The sequence below is a fragment of the Pyrgilauda ruficollis genome, unplaced genomic scaffold (genome assembly GCF_017590135.1).
Source record: "Pyrgilauda ruficollis isolate IOZ18807 unplaced genomic scaffold, ASM1759013v1 scaffold14, whole genome shotgun sequence".
In the NCBI taxonomy this organism is placed as follows: domain Eukaryota; kingdom Metazoa; phylum Chordata; class Aves; order Passeriformes; family Passeridae; genus Pyrgilauda; species Pyrgilauda ruficollis.
Window position 1 is genome coordinate 7,118,303 of NW_024512543.1, and position 22,542 is coordinate 7,140,844.

At 40.3% G+C, this 22,542-nt stretch overlaps 1 protein-coding gene across 1 annotated transcript; it reads left to right on the forward strand.

Annotated features, from left to right (window-relative positions):
* Positions 1 to 481: 481 nt before the first annotated feature.
* Positions 482 to 20,599, forward strand: LOC121349471 (cytosolic phospholipase A2 epsilon-like). Its single transcript, XM_041459954.1, has 21 exons — positions 482 to 505; positions 781 to 864; positions 2,762 to 2,834; positions 3,599 to 3,735; positions 4,493 to 4,624; positions 7,564 to 7,604; positions 8,036 to 8,078; positions 8,400 to 8,463; positions 9,696 to 9,862; positions 10,005 to 10,097; positions 10,442 to 10,479; positions 11,622 to 11,757; positions 13,139 to 13,278; positions 14,273 to 14,495; positions 15,131 to 15,245; positions 16,220 to 16,357; positions 16,817 to 16,924; positions 17,364 to 17,555; positions 18,117 to 18,283; positions 19,118 to 19,298; positions 20,361 to 20,599. Exons 1-21 carry the CDS (start codon positions 482 to 484, stop codon positions 20,597 to 20,599), a joined length of 2,535 nt encoding a protein of 844 aa, XP_041315888.1.
* Positions 20,600 to 22,542: the final 1,943 nt, after the last annotated feature.

Below are 22,542 nucleotides of genomic sequence, written 5' to 3' on the forward strand. Positions count from 1 at the left end.
GCAATGAAATAAGAGAGAAGAAAAGCTACAAGGTGTTTTCTTTAACTATTTGCCAGTGCCTGTGAGATCCAGCCTCCACTTCATGACTGTAATTTGCAGTGAACTTGGTGAAAATCCTTGCTGTTGTGCATCTGACTGGAGAAGCTGATGGGGGCTGGAACCACCCCAGGAGATCCCTCTGTGTGCAGTTATTCAGACCTTATGGTGGTGGATAATGACTCTGGAATTACCCTGTGATAAAATGGTTGACCCATCTCCTTTTTTCCCTTGCTGTGATGTTAAAAAAAGAGAAAATGTAAGTCTTCGTGTGGCACAGAACAAGTGCATCATTTGTGCTTTTGAAATCAGTGGGAGGAGGAGCCGTGAGTCAATCTATGCAACTCTTCTTCTTGGCCACAGCTGTGGTCCAGGAGCACCTACCAGCTGGGAGACACACAGACTGGAGCATTACAGCAGTGCCTTTTATGAAACAAAAATACTGATGGGATCAGCCTATTCACCTTTGGTAAGAGAAAATTACTGGTGGGGCAGAAGAATCCTTTTGGTGGTCTTGGTTGAGATTGATCAAAAGCAAATGCTTGGGGAATTTTGATCCTTAAAGGTCAAATGCGTTTACAGTAGGCAGATAAAAGCAGCAGGTAGATGGTCCTGGTGAGATGGATATATCCCATCACGAAGGGGAGAAATGTGAGAGTCTCCTTCCACAGTGAATCTGAGCAGAAACTGAAAATTACTGACTGCTGGGTTTCACTGGCCCCTCTTTTGGCTCTTTGTCTCCAGGATCGGTTCATCCGCGCAAATCCGCACAGGAAGATTGGAATCAGCAGGAGGAATCATGAAAGGCCATGCAGTGCTGAAAATGAGGTACTGTATGGAAGGAGCTTCTGGATTGCAAGGAGAGAGCTGCAGGGCATAAAGGATGGCTGTGAGACCTGCAGTTCTTCTGCCAGCCTTTCCAGTCTCTCCCCAAGCTTAACTGTTTTTGTGAGGTGACTTTTATTAACAGATAGTTAAGGGAATATTTGCTTCTTTGTGACTGTGCTGTCTAGAGTGCAAAGCATTCACTGTGACTTAAGAGTTGGAAGATGATGAAGCTGTGGTTTAAATGCTAGGCAAGGAACTGGGAGAGCTGGATTTTAGTCTTGGTTTGCTGTGGTATGATTATATGATGGTAGTCATACCTCATAACACCCAAGGCTTAGTCCTTAAATTGTTCTTCCTTTACTTTATGAGGCAGATGAGCAAATAAAATGGTTTACTCCCATGTCTGATACTTTTGTGAATGCTGATTTTTATGAAGATGAATTCGTTTTGGAAAGTACTGAATATAGTCCATACTAGAGACGTTACAAATTATTCTGTTCTATGACTAATGGTTAGTTGAAAATATATTTAATAACTTGAAAAATGAAAATAGTATGATATGTTTTTCTGCCCCTGAGTTTTCTCAGTCTGTTCCTTAGCTGTATTTAGTACAAAAGAATGAAGCTGACTCTTTCTTAGATCTGGGAGAGAGCCAATTCACTAACTGCTAGCACTATGGAATAATAACTAGTTTTGTGTCAGTATAGTTGCTTAGTATTTAAGCCATCTCATGAATAAGTTTTCTCCAAACTAATGGATATGGATTGTACTAAAGGTGAGGATGAAAAATTAATCCTCTGTATTTGGATGAAATGTTGAGCTTTCAACAATGTGGATCATGTATTTCTTTCCTCCTTCATCCCCAGAAGCACTGCTGCCAAAAATTATACTGAGGTTGATGGGCTTCTTTCAGACGTTCTGGTTTTGTTCAAATGACACTTTCTGAGAGAAAAGTGTTGAGTTGAGAATTGTTCCAGTAGGCTGTAAATAACAATTGACTTGGTGGCTTATTGCTATCTAGATGTTTAGTCTGCTTCTGTCAGGGCAGGGTGTATCAAAATAAGAGGTACACAAGGAGGTCCTAAGCAGACAGTATCTTAGAAATCATGATTCTTTGGAGATTTAAGTGCTGCTTTTAATTTAATTAATGGAGCTATTTCTTCTGCATGTAGTATTTTACTCTTGACATTCTTCAACACTGTCTTGTTTTTCCAGTAACTGAGTGTAGGGTTGTGTGTAGCTGTGATAGGGAGTGGAGGGAGAACAGGAAAAAATGGAGAGAGTTGTGGATTCTTCAAGAGCCTTCTTCCCTATGGAACCCTACCTACACTACAAGTTGTCAATATTGCTTTGCCTCAGGGCTTCTCCTTGGTAGATCGATCAGGTCAGCCTAGGTTTGTCCTGATTAGGCCAAGACATTCTGAATTGTCTGATTGTTCTTCTGTGCCTTTTTTTTTTGGTGTGTATGTGCATTTACTACATACAATTATAGCTTTTTGTTGCTTATTTGTGTTTAATTACATACTCTAACATACTGCCTATTTTACTTTGTGTTCTCAGCTTTCCATTTTCTTACATTGCTTAGAGCTTTGGGGATTCCTGCTTTCTTCAATTTTGGTTCTTTAAAAGCCCCCTGGTTTCTATTCATGTATCAATTCTGCTTGTTGTATTAATGAGGTTTCATTTTGATTAATGTAGACCCTGGCTATGAATGACAGGCTATCTTAATGTCAAATCACAAGAAAATATTTCTTCTCAGAAAATGTCTCAAATGGTTAAAATCAAATTCACTGCATTATAATGATAGATTGGCCTTTCTGGTGTTAAAGCATAAGTGATGTTATTTATATCTGATTTAATTGCTCATAATTAAGGTCTCTTTCTCATTGTTTTGCAGCCAGAAGTGCCTCAGTTGTGCTGGCTTTCTGTAAAAATTATTGGCATGAAAAATCTCCGCAAAGCAGATCTGTGTAAGTATCACTGATGGCACTTTCATAGCTTAGCAAGAAAACTACTGTCACCTGATTTTAATGCTCTTGCACACCTGTTTCTTGGATTACAGTAATATTTCAGGGGGGTTTGGGTGAAGAAGTTGTATTTCTTTTCATTTTCATTTAAATTCAAAATAATTTAGAAAATAGACTAGAAATTGTGTTGAAGTTGTTCTTCCCTTTATCAGCTGCTCTGTGGTATTTCCCTTTCTTCTAATTCTTCAGTGCCCCTTTTTCCAGGTTGCCCAATTCCCTTTGGGAAAGAACATCTTTGTGAAAGACAGGAAAAATCAGACCAGTTGCTTTGGATGTTGCTGTGTTTGTGGCTTCACTGTGCTGTCAGTGTTAAATGACTTTTGCACTACAAATAGATGAAAATCTCCCAAACTAAAATTTCCATTTAATTTTAAAAAGTGCCATTTGTACATGAGGTTTTTTTTGAAAATGGCAAGTATTTGAAAACGGGAGTTAATCACAAGAGCCAGAGTACTTAGTTCAGCACTGTTGAAATAAAATACTTTGGCTCTTGTTATCATATAGAATTAGTGGTTTAAAATGTACTTTTTTGGAACTGATATAAAACGAAATAGAAAAGTTAAATAACTCTAAACCCCGAATATTTTCTTTGGGTCTAATGAAATATCTAGGACTCCTCAGAGGTTAATCTTTTCTTTCCCTGGCTGGGCTAATCAAATAATAACAGAGTACTGCTGTACTAATTGTGCAACTTGTTGTTAACACAGGGAGTCGAACTGATTGCTATGTCAAGTTGTGGCTGCCAACAGCTTCATGTCAGGAAGCCCAGACAAGAACTGTACACAACTGCAGAAATCCTGTCTGGAATGAAACTTTCCACTTCGTGATACAGAGTGAAGTAAAGGTGGGACCTGTGGCAATGAGCGGGTGCTTTCTAAAGGGGGCAGCTTCACCTCCTGTGGGCAGACTCTTTTGAAAGGCTTGAGACTCACGTGGATCTAGAACTCAGTTAACCTGATTGAAAGAAGTAGTTTAAGCTCAGAAGGTTGTGGAGTATCTGGAATAATGCTGAATGCGTCTTTGTGTCCCAGAACAGTTGTAAAAAACTGTTAAAATGTTCATAGAGTTAGCAGAAATAGGTGTGCAGTCAGAAAGTGATACAAAGTCCAAACTGGATCAGTTTCTCATAGTTTATTAGTGCTGCATCTTCTCATGGTAACCTGAGCCCTGAGGAACTGCCAGGGGACCTGTTCAGAGCTTGGTAACTTTCATTTTAAAGGGCCAACAATTTCCCCTTTATTATTACTTTCTGACAAAATACCAAGATTTCTCAAGGCAGTGATTTTGAATCCACAAATTATTAGAGGAATAGTGTGTGTAACATCTGCTCTATCTGGTGCATGTTACCATCATATATGTCATTTATGTTTCCCCTTGTTTTGGAGCTCTTTTTGGTTGCCAGATCTGATGGTTTCCTTCTTCTAGGGTTAGTCCCTGACTCTGCTGTCTGAGCCTCATGGTCTGTGAGCTGAGCTGTGTGCTGTCCCAGGAGCCTGTCCACATAGACATGAGGGCTGAATGCTGCCTCTTGCTGGACCTTCCTTTTGGGCTTAGTAGACCCAGAATATGTGATTTACATCCTTCTCTGCCTCTTTCCTCAGAACATCCTGGAGCTGGCAGTTTGTGATGAGGACACTTTTACACCAGATGACCATCTTATGACTGTCCGCTTTGATGTGGCTAAAATCCAGCCTGGAGAAAAAGTTCGCCTGAGTTTTGAGTTGAATCCAGAGGTGAGGGGCTAGAGAAAATAATACTCTTGATTAGAATTTTGTCTCAAGTTGCTACCTCTATTGAATATTAAATTGGTTCTCACACACAAAGACTTTGTTAAAAAGGATGTTAGTAAAAAAAGCTGAATGCTTGGGTTTTAGGAGAGGGGTTACGAACACCCCCTGTTGTGACTAGAATAAGATGCAAAATACTTTTCCATATTCCTTTTTTTTTTTTTTTTAATTTCAAAACTATATATTTTTAAAAATCAGTGAGAAAAAGAATCAAAAATAAAGAAGCTGATGGTTAGGAGGTCTCATTTCTGTTGTAGGAGATGGACAGAGCAGGGTTAGGAACAAACCTGTCCCCATTTCCAGGCAGTTGCTCTTACCCTTTGGCCAGTAGCTCAATAGGGCTGTCTCCTCTCAGCTTCACTGAGGATTTTGGACATTTCTTTCAGATAATGTGCTCTCTAAATGAAGCATTTAATTATTGTGATAATATCTTTGGTTTTTTTTCCTCCTCTACTCAAGAACTTTAAGAAAAAAATCTCAACAAGTCTGCTTATGCTTCTTCGCTACAAATTTATTTTAGAGGGGCTGAGCCAGCACAGAAGAGGCAGGCCTTCATGAATGAGAATATCATCAGTATTTTATTTTTTCTTCTTAGTGAGTGTATGATGTAAGAGTTTTATTTGCTGCATGTGTCTCAAAAATACTGTGTTTAGTTGTATAAACAACAAAAATAGAGATATAGAGTATCTTATGAAACACTGAGTGGATGAAGTTGCAGAGAAGAGAGGTGGAGAAACGACACTCAACTTCAAAGAGAGCAGAATGTGTACTCAGAATATAAACACCCTCTGCTCAATGTAGCACCTTCTCTGGAGGGTGTAGTAACAACTTCAGGGCTTTTTCACACTTCACCAAGGGCTTCAGTTTATGGTTCCCAGGAATGGTGTGCTCCATTTATTTCTAAATCACTGTGTCAGTCAGGCTCTTTGGAGAACACTCTTGCCTGTTTTTTATATTACTATTGCTTTGTAGAGGTTTATTAACTACTCTTTCAGAAGACCAATCCTTACTGAGGAGTGCTTACTAAACCTGTTCCAGCTGGCTACAGCCTTCCTCAGAAAAGCCCTCACATGACTGCGATAATGCCAGGTGTGATTCAAGCCCTGAATTTGCTCTGAGGCCAAGCTGAGCCAGCCCATTAGCTAACTGATGCCCATGTGCAGAGCTGTCTTAGCCCATTAGCAAGGTGGAAGTGGTGGGGGTCAGACCAGGTGAGCTGTCTCAGGAACATCCTGGTCAAGCTGCCCTTCTTCAGTTTGTGATGAATCAGGCACCCCTGAGGCATCACATTATGGTCTGTATATGAATTTTTAGAAGACTTTGGGTTATTTAATTTTTTGAAAGTGTCTTAGTAATGCAACAGGCTGGGCAATCTTAATAACAGGCTCTAGTGCCACCTCTGCCCATAACAATTTCTTTAATCTACCAAGGTATCTCGGAAGGAGGGCTGAAGAGGTCAGATGGGTAATGCCAGAGCAGCAGGGTTGCTTTGTTGTGCCTCTTGCTCTCTGTGGCCTAACAAGTATTTCCATGGCTATGCTCTGGATTTTTCACCCACGAATATGTGAGTGGGACTTCACAGAAATATAACTTTTGTGAGTGTAAAACAGCATAGGAAGGATGGGATCATAAGGCAAGCACAATTAGGCAGATGTTATGAGCTGGGTTCTTCTGAACCTTGTTTCTGCTGTTCTTTGACAGACCATCAGTTAGTTTGGATAGTACAGTCTGGGCACAATTAAATATTTGATACAGTCTGTCTTGCATCTGTGTAAGGTGACTGCTTTCTCAAATCTGTGCCCCAGCCTTCTATTACAACATTGCAACCACTGTAATTCTCACAGTATAGACAATCTGGGAGAAATTAGCAAGCACAGCTACCTGCTTCTGCATTACATGCCACAGATGCAGCTATCAGAGAAGCCACCAGAGATGTCTCATTTACATGTGAACTAGTAAATACAAAATGGCTCTGTGCTTTTACTGTAAAGATGATTTTCCCATGGCAGCTGCATTGTCAGGATTGGCATGTTTATCACAGTCAATTCACAGCATTAAAATATGATGTGCAGCTGGACAGAAGGGACATTTGTCAGTAAATGTTAGCTGTTCTGAATATGAATTAAAAAGTGCTACTATCACTTGCCACAAAGAGATTTATATCACTGTTGACTGGTGTTTTCCTCCCTGTGGGTGATCCAGAAGATCTCTGATATACTTTTTTTTGGTCTGGTATTTCCTGAATTGGCTGTATCCCATAGCAAGTGGCTGAAGCAATACAGTTATTCAGTCTTTTTTATACTGTTGGTGGGCTCCTCTATTGCTGCTTCATTCTTGTACTTTTCCTGTCTCTTTTCCTATTGATTTGTCTCCTCTCAGCTCTTTCTCTGATCCCTCTTCACAGCTTCAGTCTTCTCTCTTCTTCCCTTCCCCCAGGCAGTTTTTATTTTCATTGGTCCCTTCTCCCAGCCTTTTTAATGTTTAATGACTTTACTCTGCAAATTCATTTGTTTTAACCAAGGCATACTCCCTGTCTATTAATTGCACTAAGTCCATTCATTCTTAATTATGTTTTTCTACATCATTCACCTGCTATTCTTCCTTTCCTTAGCATTGGTTTACCCATGTCTTATCCTACAAATGAATTAACAATAGGACCCTTGCTCCCTATTCTATAGTACTTAATCTTTTCTTTCTCTTGATGGTTTGTAAAGAGTAGAGCAGTGGAGAGGTGAAATCCAAATGTGGCCACAGAAATCTGTATCCATTCATATTATGATGTAGAGGGTGTGGGAATAGAGAGAGAGTTATAAATAAATTGTCTGAGTTGTATCAGAGGAAAATATTTCTTCATTCATAAATTTAAAAACAAGTCCTATTTTCAGAATCAGGAAGAACTAGAGGTGGAATTTCTACTGGAGAACATGTAAGTAAATTTCTACCGGAGAACATGTAAGTAAAACCTAAATGTTTGAGAATTTGTCATCATAAAATGCATTTTAGAGAGAGTGGCAATGCAGCACTGGGGAAGTGGCTCCATGTACCTGTGTTCAGACACCTGATCTCAGCACTGTTGCTTTTCTGTCCTAAATTTGAGTGACAGTCTCACTTGCTATTTATAGCTGAGAATGGATGTTTATTTTGTGATTCAGCCTCATCAGCAGAGATAAGAAGGAAGGAGCATCCTTGGGAAGGTATGGGATGTGATCTGGCAGAAGCTGCAGGGTAGAGGGGAAGGATACAATGGCTGATGGTACTTGCCAGCTAGAAAAACTGAACTCAGAGAACAATGTGCTTTTGAAAGTTTATTGCTTAAATGCACACTTTTAAATAAACATTTTTGGTTTTGCTTTTCAGACCAGGTGTATCTGAGAAGATCATTACTAATGGTGTATTGGTGGTAATTTTTTTTTTTTTTTTTAATGCTTATCTTATGGTGGGGCAGAACTGAAGGATGTGGTTGGAAGATGGGGAGAAAAATTTCAGGTGTTAGCTGTTGGGGACTGAATGGTATTTAAGTGTAATGACAGATCCCCAGTTATTTTGGCGTCCTTAACCACAGTACTGCTTGCAAGATTTATACAAGGTACTCAATTTCTACAAATTCTTCACATCCACAGACCATCATGGCCAAGCACTGTGTTTCTACAGGACCCCTAGAACCTCATGAGAATCCTGAACTGTTTCTGTGACCGGTGGTTTTATTGCTTCTCTCTTCCAGTCTCGAGAAGTTTCCTGTTTGGAAGTACATGTGAATGAAACAAAATGGAAGAGTTCTTACAAAAGTGAGGATTTGTTTGTTGCTGCTTTTTATGCTATGGGAAACACAGCTGAATCTAGATAAATATTTGGTTTGATTTAGTCTCTTTGCATCAGGGCTACTTGGGTATTTCCTGAATGACCTACTTGCTAATAGTGAGAATCCTCAGACGACATGACTCTGTGGCTTAAGAGAAACTGTGGAGGTGGCTGGGAGACTTGGAAACAGCATTGCACTGTGATGGAACTGGAATACCTTTACATCTGTTTTCTGGTGAAAACAGAAAGTTAAAGAAGGGAGACAAAACTCTCAGGAGGAGAAAGACTTCAGTGAAAGCTCAGGGGATGTGAATGCTGCTAGAGGCATCCACAAGTGTAACACATGCTCTCCGTCACTTGGCAGGGTGTCACAAATGGTTTAGGTCACTTAATCACTGGCAAAGGTATCAGCAAGTGTAAGTTTAATATAAATTTGTAAAGTGTGACAAAGTTCGATGGCAAGGTTCACTCTATTACTACATGCATGAAACATGCAAAGAAAAGTCAGATTAGAATAAATCTAGAATTATTTATCTAGAGACCAGGGATGCAAAAAGATAAAGAGGGAAAAGGAAGGGGTGCCAGGAGTGAAGAGCCTCACACTGAGCTGTGAGTTTCAGAGTGGGCCCTCTTGCCAAACAGCCTCAGACTTGATTGTTTGTCTAAAGGATTCAGCAGTACTTAATCATCCCATGATTTAGTATTTACAAAGCAATTTAATGGTATTTACAATAAACAGAACAATAAATAACTTAATTATGAATGTAGGATGGTAGCATTCATACTATACCTGCTATGGGGTATTCAAATCAATTCACACACATTTTCACACAAAGAATTATGTACAAAGTGCCTGCTAAAAATTCCCCTCAAGGTTGGTGAAATACTCAGAACAGATGCCTTTGCATTTCTGAGTGGATGAAGGCTGGGCCTTGAGGAGTCAGGGATGTCAACCTTGACTCTGCCATCAGCTTTTGGGATCAGTTCTCTGAGTATTGCAGACTTGAGATCTGGTCAGTTCTGAGCCCCTGCAGTCCAGGGGAGCTCCAAGTGCCAGGTGCTGCACACTGGTCACTGGGGAAGGAAAATATTGTGGTCCAAATTAACTTTAGTTAAGCCTGCAGCACTAAGGCTGAAATGTCACTTGGGGCACTTTTATTTGCCAATTTTAGGACTAGGCACAGTTAACATGTCCCTGCGGTTTGCTTCTTGTTCTTAGGGAGAGATTTCACCTTCACCATGAAAGGATCCTATGAAGAAACCCAGGATATTTCCATAGGTCCTGGCTCCAGACCGGGAAGCAGTGAAACCACCAGGTTCCACTACATCAAGCACAGCCAACCCAGACTGCTCATGACTCTGCCAAAGGAGCATTTTCTCTGTTGGGTATGCTTTGCTTATGGTTGGTGATAACACCTAACCTAAATTTTGGGAGAAGAATCATGAGTTAACCCTTATCTGGTATTTTTGTGTCTAGGGTCTAGAAATAATAGTGTTCTTATGACATTTTTTCCCCTCTTTAAATCAGCCTGGCTCAGGTAGGAGGGAAATGGATGTAAGTAGTCCCCTGGCTGTGCCTCTCCATTCTCTGGACTTGGGAAAGAAAGTGACAGTGATGAGGGTGAGTTTTCTTTGACAATATTTGGAAGCTGTAAGGTAAACTGTATATATGTAATATCTGGTAATGTAATAATACTGTTACTGAAAATGCATTAGCAAGTTATTTGTATGCTTAGCTCTGCATACACTTAGAAATATACCTATGATTTGGGGGGGAAAATAGGATATTCAGAATTTCTGGCTGCTTTAAAAGTAGTTTAAAGGATTATGTGCTGAATGCCTGGGAGGAGGCCAAAAATTTATCATTAGGCTATCTATGTGAATAATTGCTAATACTGTAAAACCTACTTCTTCAAAATTTCAATTCTATTTAAAATTTATGGTGCTTTCCTTATTGATTTTCAGGGGGAATCTTATGAGGTGTCTGTGAATGAGGAAAATAGGTAAATCTTTTATTGCTTTGGAATGATTACTTAGGCCATCTCCTCTCCTTTCAGAATATCATTGTTAGATGAAAGGATGCTACCTCTTAAAGTAGATGTAATTGTTCGCTAATTTCAAAACGGGAAATAAAGACTGAAATATGGGGAATGGTTAATAAAATGCTTTAAAATTTTAAAAACTTTTAAATTGGCTGGTAAGAACTTAGGATAGGATAGGTGGTAGCTAGTTATGGGGTATAAACCATCACAATGTTTTTTCCTAATGTTGATGCTTTGTAATTTTGATACCTAAACATCCCTCTGTCTTGCAATGTTTATCTATAATATGTGCATATTTATGTGTACCAGATTTCTGATGTGTCTAACACCTTTATGCATTTACAAGACCTCTACAGGTAATTTTTCAAAGAAACACATGGACAGTAATTTATTTATGGACTAGCTTGCTGAGATTTTCTGAAGGGCAACATTACCCCCTGTTGATAAGTTAGCTCCATTGCAAGCCTTAGTTGCAGGTGAAAGATAACTCAGAGGGTTTTATTGAATAATATTCAGAGAAGAGACAGAGCAGGTTTTTTGTTGGTTTTTTTTTTTTTTTTCCCTCTGGAAAAAAATCTGAAACTGGAACCCTGTGAAGATACAGGCTATAGAATGAATCATGTACATGATATTTATGATAATGTACAGAAGGGATAAATTTAAGAGACATCTTCTGACTCAAATAGAGCACAAGTTCTTTGTGGAGATATGCCTAACTTGGTATTAGGGCTCTTTTAACTAAAGTGTGTTAAGTTTAACTAACTACTTAGGCTCCCTTTGTGCTTCAGAAAACACATGCACAGCAGGAGAATGTGAAGAGGTATCCAAATACCAGAGTACAATGTGAAACAACTTGATTTTATTTATTTGACTTCCTTATGATTGTGTGAAATTGTTCAGCACATAATTCTGGTCTAAAATCTCCACAGGAAGGCACAAATATAGAACATGGGATATCCATATACCTGCTTTCATTTACGTAGGGGGACTTTCATGTTTGTGGAAGTATAATTTCTTTTAACTGGTTTATTGTTGTTGGTTTTGCTGGGTGTCTCCAGCTGAAATGGCTGCAGGTGATCCCTTGTGCTGTTCCTGTGTTCCAGTTGCAAGGATTTAGATTTGCGGCTGGGCTTTGGTCTGTGTGCAGAGGAGCAGGACTTCATCTGTAAAAGGAAGAAGGTGGTTGCTGCTGCTCTGAAAAATGTTCTTCATCTAGATGAAGACCTGCAGGAGGATGAGGTATGTGGGACAGCATCTTGGGAACTTGAAGTAGTAGTGGCCCACTTTGAGAGAAGTGGATGTGACGTGCTTGCAGGACTACCCATACAGCTCTTCCACTATAGAAATAGTATAGGCCAGATTGTCACTTGCACCTAAGACCATATCCAAATTTTTGGCACAGAGGATGAAAGAGGAACTGTCAGGAGGCCAGTTATAGCTCCTTTATTCTCTGCCAACCTCTGTCCTGCCCTCAGGGGCATCCAAGGGCTGTATTTGCTGACGTGCTGGTGTGTATAACCAAGCCTGGTGAAATTTCATTGCTTAAACTGAGACTATTTCTCCTCTTTGGCACCTCTGCTCTGCCACACAAGGTTCACAGGGAAAGCTGCAACTCTCCCATAGCACACTGGCACTGTAGCATCTGTCTTGTGTGCTTTTTGGTGTTACCTCTTGCTTGCTTCTCTCCTGGGGATCCCTGAACTCAGAGGTAGCTGCTCTGTTACTGGAAGACAATGATCTGTTATGGGGCTGTGGTGCCTGGGGCAATGTGCCCGTGGGGTACTTCCTGCACTGCTCTGCTCAGCTCCCAGCACACCCAACCCTTTATGATGTGTGCAGGACAGCATTTTTCAACCAAGTCCAAGTGCTCATGAACTTAAGTAACAGGTAGAATAGGACTTGTTATTATTAACTGAGAATAAAAAGGATTTTGTAAAAAAACCCCAAACCCACAAGTAGATGGTAAAATACAGTGAAGACAGGATTAAATGTAATGGCATCATATATTCTTAAAACTGAAAGTCTGTTGTATCAGTTTTTAGGATACAGAAAAGGGGGAAAGGGTAACAGAATTGATGCATTCCTGAAGCAAGTAAAACCAAATTACATATAGCACTGATAGCAGGGAAGGTAGAGGTAATCTGAGTTGGAAAGAGGGTGTTAAAATAAACACCCAGCTATAAAGCTGGGCACTATCTGCCTGGAGAATAGCAAATGTTGTATACACACTTAGAGGAAGAAAAAATTATGCAGGCAGGTTTTGTTCTGCTCTTCTGACCTTAGCTCAACTCAGAGCTTCAAAAGGTGTTTCGGGGGAAAGAGCTAAGGAAAAATCATGTACATTGAGAAAATCTAAAAATATGTTTCCCCACATGAGAACTGTATTTACTTACAGCTCCTGGCTTTCCAAAGCATCACTGATCAGGAAAATGCTTTCAGCATACACTAAATTCCACCAAAGTCTACACAGCTCAAACACACACCTAGGCACTGCCCTGAAGAGGGTGAATTAATCAAAACCTACCTGAACCAGGTGTTGCTGTTACTTTTTTCTGCATGGCCAGCATTCCTGTATTTCCTCTGGTGATGAGTGACTCTGTGCCTCTCTCTGTGTGTTGAGCAGGTGCCCGTGGTGGCAGTGGTGACTGCCGCAGGGGGAGTGCGCTCCATGACAGCAATGTTTGGCAGCCTGCTGGCTCTGCAGGAGCTGGGTGTTTTGGACTGTGTGTCGTACATCAGTGGTTTATCTGCCACAACCTGGTAAGGAGAGCTGGGCTTGTACTTACATTTATGTTAGCAAAGTGATAACCTGGCAAACAATTTTGCCTTACTGGTGAATTTACTCAGCTTGATGTAGGCACTTGGCTTCCTTTTGGGCTTGTTTCATGGGACCACTCAGTGCTGTCCTCCTACAAGAAACAAATCTAATGAGAATTACAGTATTTCTGTAACTGCACTGAAGCGTTTACAGAAACCAAAAGAAAAGCGCACAAGCTGGGATGGTTTGCCGGTAACTTGTGATCTTGTTGCATGCAACACTTCAAAAGTCCTTTTGTTATATTTGTCTGGCTCAACTCTTACATGTTTCCAAAAAGCAGACTTTTCAAGAGCACCCCTGAGAAATAGAGTGACATTCATGCACTCAATGGTGACTGCTTTGCACAAACTAGGAGGGGTTGAGGGGATTTAAAACATTTTACCTCTGAAGGACTGCTCTAAAAGTATGTGAGACAGAATTAGAACAAGTGGGGTGGGGATGAGAGGGGATGACTGGAATCTGCTTGAGCCCTGGGTCCTGGCAGCTGAAGCCTGCCCTTATGTGTGCCAGGAGCCTGAGATGCCCAGCTGCTGCACACCCAAGGAGGGCTCTCGCACTTGCCAGGGCAATAGTTGCTGCTAAACTCCAGCTTAGCATTTCACACAGGGTCTGACCCATCTGAGGGAACTGGCCTCAGACAGAAGAGGTGGCTTGGACAACCAAAGGGTAATTCTAGCAAAAGCTTGAGTTAAGTTATCAGTGTTGCTTTATTACCCTTTTGATTCTGAAATACAAACATGCTGGGGTGGTTTTAAATGTATTTGTGCAGGGGAAAAAAAATCATTACACAGTCTAAATTCTACCTTACTTTGAGACACTCTTCCAAGTAAAAGTTGGAGGGCAAGAACCTCGTGTAGCCTCAAAACACTTGTGTGTTACAGGCTAATGAATTGTCACGTGCCCTGTGATGAACCACAGTACCTTTCTTTTATCCAGGACCATGTCAAAGTTATATGAAGATGCTAATTGGTCACAAAAGGATCTCAGAGGGCCAGTTGGTGATATCAGGGAACATGTGACCAAGAGCAAGCTGCATTGTTTCTCTTTGGATCATATGAAATACTATGAAAATGAGCTTTGTGAGAGAAAGCAAGAGGGGCACAAGGTGTCCTTTACAGATTTATGGGGACTCTTCATTGATTGTATGCTACATCATCAGGTATTTTATATTCTTTCTCTTCCTCTTGTTTCACAGGATTTCTAACTTCCCATGTCTAAGATTGTGAGTTCAGTTAGAGAAAAGGCTCTGAAAACACCTGAAGGACTTATTATTTGGCTTTTTAGAATAAAAGTAACAAAGTAACCCTAAAGTGTGAGCATCTAGAAGAGATGTCTGAGCATGAAAAAATGCAAGATTTTTAGGAAACTGATTTTCCATCTTTAAGTTTGGGTTTTGGGTCAGGTGATCATTGTAGTATCACAGAGAGGAGAGAAGCCTCTCACAGAGCCAAGTTCAGGCATAGCAATGTGCACCCATAAGCTGTATTGAATGGTTCCAGCCTGACTAAATATCTTCCTTTCCTTAAAGCAAGTCCTATCCCAGTGACTGTACAGACATGTTTCTTGCATTTTTGTCCTGTCCCTCTTGCCAAAACTCCCATAAGCACAATGCCTTGGTGAAAGCTCATGGCAGATAACACATGAACACACTTGTGTGGCCAAACAGCTAAAGCACACGGAGCAAAACCTGCTGAGGTTGAGCAGATACTTCATTGATAGCTCATGCTTAGATACTGTAGTAAGTCCATGCATCATGTTCATCTCTTTACAATGAATTTTTCTCTTTATAAACAGCAAAGCACTCACAAACTCTCGGATCAACAGCTAGCAGTCAATCAGGGGCAGAATCCACTCCCCATATACCTATCCCTCAATGTCAAGGATGACTTTAGCACTTTGGATTTTAAAGGTATAGATTATCATGCACCCTCTTATAACTCTGAAGAGTTTCCTTTTAAGGCTGATTGAATGACAAAATTTTTTCCTGTAAGTCCAAGCCAATAAATCTTTCAAATAATTTCTTTTCCCCTGTCTTCATATCTGGTTTCTGATTTGGATGAAAAACATGCATCCTAATACTATGGAAGGGAGATACCTGTGCTGTAGACACTGCTCAGTGGGGGCATGGAGATGCTTTTTGCTGGCAGCCTTGAGAACCACTACTGCTGCTCTTTTCTCTCATCCCCACCTCCCCCCAGAGCCCCTTTCAGCTGCTGGGCTTCGGCTGAGGCCGCACTAGTCCAAGAGAGCCTTGAAGAGCGGGGAGGAGGGCAAGGCAGGCAGGGAGGAGAAAGGAGAAGGTGGAGAGGGGTGAGAGCAGGTGTCAGCTCCTAGCAGCCAGAGAAGGATCTGAGGAGGGGCACTGCTCTGATCACTGTTCCCATAGCGTTTCCAGCACAAATGAAGCAGGAGGTCCTGCAACTGAACCTGGTCATCTGCTCCTAGGCACAGCTGCAGTCCCAGTGCACCCGGACAAGGTTCCCCTGTGGGGAGGGTGTTGGGTCAGAGTTTTTTATTCTCAAGGCAGTGATTGTCAGAGTCTCTAGAATGCATGGAAGCTGGTGTCATTGCTGACTCAGAGGAGCTCAAAATGCCACACTGTGTGCAGAGCCTTAGCAATTAGTGGACTTTCAGCCCCAGGTCTTGCTTCTTAGTGCAGAAATAGACCTGAATACCAAGCTGAATGGATTTTGGCAGAGGAGATGAATTTAGATTTTGCATTCATGTATGTTGAAGGGCACCTGTTTGTTTCAAAACATGGTGGTTTGAACTGTCACCACCATCATGAAGCTATAGGCCTTGTTCTTCCAGCTTCTGATTCTCTAAGCTGTTTTTCACATGTGGTCATGCTGCAACAAATCCAGTTTGGTGCCTTATTTGCAGAGTGGGTGGAGTTCACACCTTACGAGGTGGGTCTCCTGAAATATGGGGCCTTTGTTCGTTCCGAGGATTTTGGTAGTGAGTTCTTCATGGGTCGCCGGATGAAGAAGATCCCAGAATCCCACATCTGCTTCTTGGAAGGTAATTTACTGTCTCAAGAAAACATCACCTTAAGAGCTGACTACTCAGAGGTGGTCGGGAAGTTGCAGTATTAGTACACCAAAGAATGTATGTCATGCAATTTCAAACTCAAATGAACCAGCCAAAAGCGACAAAAGAGGAAACCAGTTTTTGAGACAAATGTGATTAATTTGCTGAATGTATTGCAGAATGACCTAAAAAGAACACATGCATGCACACACACAAACTGATCATCTGAAGCATTTAAACTCACAGCCTGACTTTTATAGACAGCCAAGTTTCGAAAACAGCCTGGTCGTAAGCCAGACATTGTGTGGAATGGCATGGCATTTGATATTTATAGGAAAATTCACAGTATTTCATAATTAGATTCAGGTGTGTTGCCATAGCTGTGCTCTAAATATTCAAACTAATATTAAGTATGGTGCCTTCTTTTTTTTTTTTTTTCTCACTTTGAAGGCACATGGAGCAATATATTTTCCCAGAGTTTTATGGATGCTCTCTACCTCTCGGGTCATTCAGAACACTTCTGGCACAGATGGACTCGAGACACTGAGCATGACATTGGTTTGTTCTTCAAATTACTTTTCTCTTGCATGTGCATTTTCTTCACACCTCTCTGAAATGTGAAACCTGACATTTGGTAAAGGGTTTGTTTTTGTGTCCTATTTCTGGCTTATGGGACAGCAAGCTCTTGAGAATGAAGGAAAAGCTGGAGACCAACAGTTGTGCTGTAAAACAGGAAAAACCATTGTGCTGCTCACTGTGCAACATCCCTGGGGAGCTTTGTTAGTCATGAGAGGGTTCCCAAAGCCCTTTGGGGAGGGAGAGGCCAGACAGGGAAGAACAAGGTGATGGTGTGGCACTGAAACCCACTGCCCAGAACACTCTGTACGTCCACGTGTGCACCCAGTCACAGATGGGGCTGGTGGCTTGGTTGTTATTGTTATCAGAGAAACATCCTGACCAAATGCAGACACACATCCTCTTCTTGTTCTTCCTGCAGAGAACCATAATGCTCTGCCCAAGAAGCCTCATGAACAGACAACCTGCTTATCCATTCCCAAAAGTTACCTTTCCAAAACTCTTCGAGAAATGATGACTGGGCGGCCAGTGGTTTCAACCTACCACAATTTCCTCAAGGGCTTGCAGCTACATAACAAATATTTGGAGAATGAGAGCTTTTGCAGGTGGAAAGGTAATTGGAAATTGCTTTAGTTATATCTTTGAAGGAGATTTGAGCTGTCAGCTTTGTCAGCTGACACTTGCTGATGACAAATATTTGATAAGTTTTATCATAGAGGTAAATTTTGATTAATATTGTTTGATTAACATTTTTGTGGAATGGGTTTTGCCAAGCCCTAGATTATTTATTCCTGGTCTTGTTCCTGTCTTGGAGGAAGCACAGCAGGTTTGCTTGAATTCGCATCTTCCTAGGAAAAGCCATCAAAGAGTGACTTGAAGCTTCAAAGGAGGTTAAATAGCCACAAATTGACACATATTGAGAAAGAAGAGTAATTTATCACTTTGGGAAGCTGAATCACAGAACTGCTCCATCTTGCTGATCTCAGAGTTGAGCTATTTATTTAGTAAATAAATACTAAAATTGTGTCAAAGACAAATACTTAACTGTGGGCTTTGTGTCAAAGATGAATATACATCAATTGTATTTCCTTTTTCCTCTTTTATGCTAATTTGGAAAAAGAGATACTTGACCCTGCAGTAAATAATAATAATAATGAAAGTTTTGGCCTTTCAGACACAGTGCTGGATTCTTCTCCCAACCAGCTGAATGAAATGAGTGACTACCTCAAGCTGATAGATACAGCTTTCTTCATCAACACCAGCTGCCCACCCATTCTGAGGCCAGAGAGAAAAGTGGATGTCATTATCCACTTAAATTACAGTGGAGGATCACAGACTCTGGTGATGTTTTGAAGCAGTGATTCTTTATCTCTATGACTCCAGCAGCTGAATTACCACCACAGCTTTCTCTTTCTCTCTCTCTCTCTTTTTTTTTTTTTTTTTTTTAACTTCCAAAAAATGGTCTGGTTTTTATTAAATTAAGTGATCATATCAATGGTACTATTCACAACTGTGACCATAATGTCACTGCCTTTATCAAAGTTGTTTTCAGTGTCTTGCTGGGATAGGCATATGAATGAACACTGACATATAGAAGATGTCCTATTCCATGTATCTGTCATCCTGGTAACAAGTTCCTCATTAGTTAAATAACTTTTACAATGTAATTAATGCACACTACATAATTTTGATTTTTTTTTGAATGAAAAGTTTTGCTTTTATGTTTGACTCTTGGTGTCGGCATGAGTTTTAGTCAGGATGTTTTTTTTTTTTGCATTTGAAGAAACCTTGAGGGTTTCTTCAAATAATATGATTGAAATTAATGTAATTTATTTGTAAGATGACATGAAGACATAAACAGATGCATTGAATGCAAATATTTAAGAACCTGTGATCTGAGAAGCCACATGTAATCTAAGTTTCCCCTATCCAAATCCTCTACTGTGCTCACTAAATCACAAAAATTGACCTGAAAGTCATGTAAATGTCAGTAAATAGTTCTGTTACGTAAGTTATATTAAAATTAAGATGGTATGTTTGTTCCAGTGCATAGTTAGCATTATTTATAAACGCATGAATCAATCTCAGATTGTCTATTGCACCAAAATATTATGGGCTTTGGTGGTCTTACTTCAAGCTCTCTTTATGTTGCATCTCTCCTCTCTGTTGAGACAGCCACTGGACCTATTCTCAGAGTACTGTTTGGAGCATGGGATCCCATTCCCCAGCACAGAGCTGAGCCAGGAAGACCGGGAGCACCTGAAGGAGTGCTATGTGTTTGAGGACCGCTTAGAGGCACCAGTCTTGGCCTACTTTCCTTTGGTGTGTGATACCTTCCGAAAATACAAGGCACCGAGTAAGTTGACAGCAGTAATCGTTTTCTGAGATTGTCTCATCCAGTTGATTCATTGAACTTGTTCCTCTTCCAAAACAAGACACTGGCAAGCTTCTGAGTTGGCTAAGTTAGTATAGTCTCAGTCCAGATGTGATGCATAGAGTATTGGCCAGCTAATCAGGCATTGGAATGAAGAGGTTTAAAAATAAGAGCATGAGAAGCTATACCTTGAGGGAAACCCCCTCTGGCACTTGAAACCGGTCATGTAACTTTGATAAGACAGAAGAGGACACAGCTAATGAGTTACATCCACTGGTAGCTTACGCTGTCACCTAACAGTCTCATGAAGAGATACAATGTTTACTTGGTTAACAAAGCTAGAATTCTCCTATTATTTTTTTTGCATAAAAAGAATTTGAGAATACAAAGTGCTGAAAATATGTAATGAAGCAAAGGCTTTGCCTGGGTAACAAGCTGCTTTGATACCTATAATTTTTGAAAAGTTGCCAGATTGTTTCCTTTAGTTCAGCAATACAAGAAATGTTTGTTTCACTAGAAAAAAAACCTACTTGGAAAATTCAGTTTCAGTTTACAAATACTTTTACATGCATCAACCCCAATTTTTTTTTTATTTCTCATTTTCTATGATCCAGGAAACTTTCCTAAAAAAATGAAGAAGAATCTATGAACCAGCTTATTTGAAAAACACCTTGTGCCATTCATTATCTTACTTGTTCTGCTGCATGTGCTTAAAATCTCAGCCACCTGAGAGGGAAGATTCCCAGTCCAGGAGCCCTCTGGTGTAATTTTCTACCAGCTGGTAGATAAAGAGCTGTCATCTCAGAACTCAACTGAAATGTTAAACATATAAAATTCCAAATGTTAAAAAAATTAAATATTCTGTTGCAAAACCTTGATTTAGAGAGGAAAACATTTTGCATGGAAAAGTTTTTCTGCTGGCCAGGTCTGGACTGTAGCCAAGCAGTGAGCTAGTGGGTTTTGTTGTCTGTTACTGTGTATTTTGCACTGCCTGGTAGCAGTTTTCCAGCTCAGTACCTTTGCTGTGCTTGGTTCTGGTTGCAGGTGTGGAGCGCAGTCCCGCAGAGATGGAGCAGGGAAGAGTGGACGTGTCCAACTGTGCTGCTCCCTATGGCACCGGCCTGCTTACGTACACCGAAGAGAATTTCAACAAGCTGCTGAACCTGTGCAGCTACAACATCCTGAATAACAAACACCTAATTCTCCAGGCTCTGCGAACTGCAGTGCAACGAAAGAAGCAACTTAAAAACTATTCATCACCTAATTCAAGTAAACACTCTTAAAGTGTATTTAAAAAAAAAAAAAAAACATCAGAAGGAGATACACAAATGCTTGAGTACTGGACTAATAAATATTTATCTGCTGCAAGCTCACAATGTTTGTGATGGCAACAGAATTTGTGATACAAACTCCTTTGACTTCTGCAACAGTGAGATGGTCGGTGTGTAGCTGCTGCTACAGTTTTATCCCCATCCAAATAACAGACAGGGTAGTGTTTGTGAGATTCTCATACTTGTCTTAGAGAAATGGTTTCTTAAGAAATTACATTTAACTGGTCTTAGATCTTATTTTCTGATTGTTGTATGCAAAAATATACATGCAGAGTAATAGCTGCTGTTCAAATACTAAGTAGCCGTGCATAATCTTATTGAAAATAAGAACTTTGTAGTTGAAGTCATTGAAGTTTGGGGATTTTATTGACTTCTATGGACTCAGCTCAGCTAGTGAGATGTTCTGGGAAAAAGTTACTCTTCCTTTTGATACCGAGAAATCAAATATTGAGTGAACAATGAGCATTGTGAATAACCTTTGAGGAAAGATGAAAGAAAAGCTGTGACTTAAACTGTGGAAAATGAAAAATGGAAGGAAACTCTGCTTTCAGGGGTGCAAGTGATTGGAATCATAACTCAGGAGATAACATTATATGTTGTTACCTCAAAGACAGTCCTTTTCTGTGCATCAGTTCATTTATCAGGAGATAACACCAGCAGTGTCTGTCAAGTTTTGTTGCAATATGAACCAAACCAGTAAGTCTCCCTTCATAAGAGGAAACTGTTGGCAGTAACCTTCGTGTCTCTTTTTCATAGATCTAAAGTAGTCAAGTCCAACAACTTTCCTTTTCCTCAGTTACTGATAGATCTTTCTGTTTCACTAGCTTTCTTATGCAGAAAGCCACTTTTTCACCTTCTTTCCTTGCCCTTGGTTAGGATAATTTGATGTTATGTGTCACTAGTAAGACTGCAATAGTTTTCTGTGAGTAAAGAAGAAATGTCACTCTGACAGATCAGTTATGCTAATGAATTTATTTTTAAACAATAATGAAGTGGAGGTTTAAAAAAATGTGATTCTTTTCTTTTGCAAAGTATCTCTTCCATATTTTTAAGATTTTCAAGTTTCATTACTAGAGCTCCAGGAAGAATGAACAGAAGCAGTTCAGTGTGTGCCTGGTGTATTCCACCCACTGGTTTTTGGTGGTTGCAACACTTGGCGCTGGGCCTTCAGCTTTACTCACCCAAGGTGTGGTGATGATGTGTGCTTTTGGCAGCTGATCTGGAAAATTAGGATAGCTTAGAATGAGCTGAGGAAAGGGAGTCTGTTTTCAGAAGTCTGGGCCTATTTAGCAAGCCACTAAAAACTCTTAGGTTGCCTAAATGGTCTAGCTTAGCAGCTCAGTATTTTGACTGAAGTCAGACAGATGCTGGTGCCTGTGTTGGGATCTGGTTCCAAGCGTCTAACACTGCACGAGACTAATGTTTTAGCTGGGGGAGCCAAGCTTAATGATCTTGCTGTGGTGGCTCATGAGTTTTCTCCAAAATGGACTGATTTTGTTTCTTTGAGGAAGGAAAGGCTTCTTCTGTTAAAGACCATTGATGATGTTCACATTACAGAGATACTTCAGAATCTTGCCTGTGATGTGACGGTGAAAGGCAGCATGAAAGAACAGGGGAAGAGATATTTGTTTGAGGGGCTTGCCAGCTATTAATAAAAAAATAACAAAGGAGACGCATTCATTATTACTGGTGGCATTTTTTAAGGATGGATCTGAGGCTTAGGCTCTGTGACAGATCAGCTGGATTTTTCAAAATGATTCAGCATTGATGCAATTGTTCTATTTAAGATCCAGGTAGGTCAGCAGCAATTTTTTTTTTTTTTTTGGTAAACACCTGTTTGTGACCTGTCACACAAGCTCTGCTGAATGTAATGTCATGATCCTGGAAACAATTAG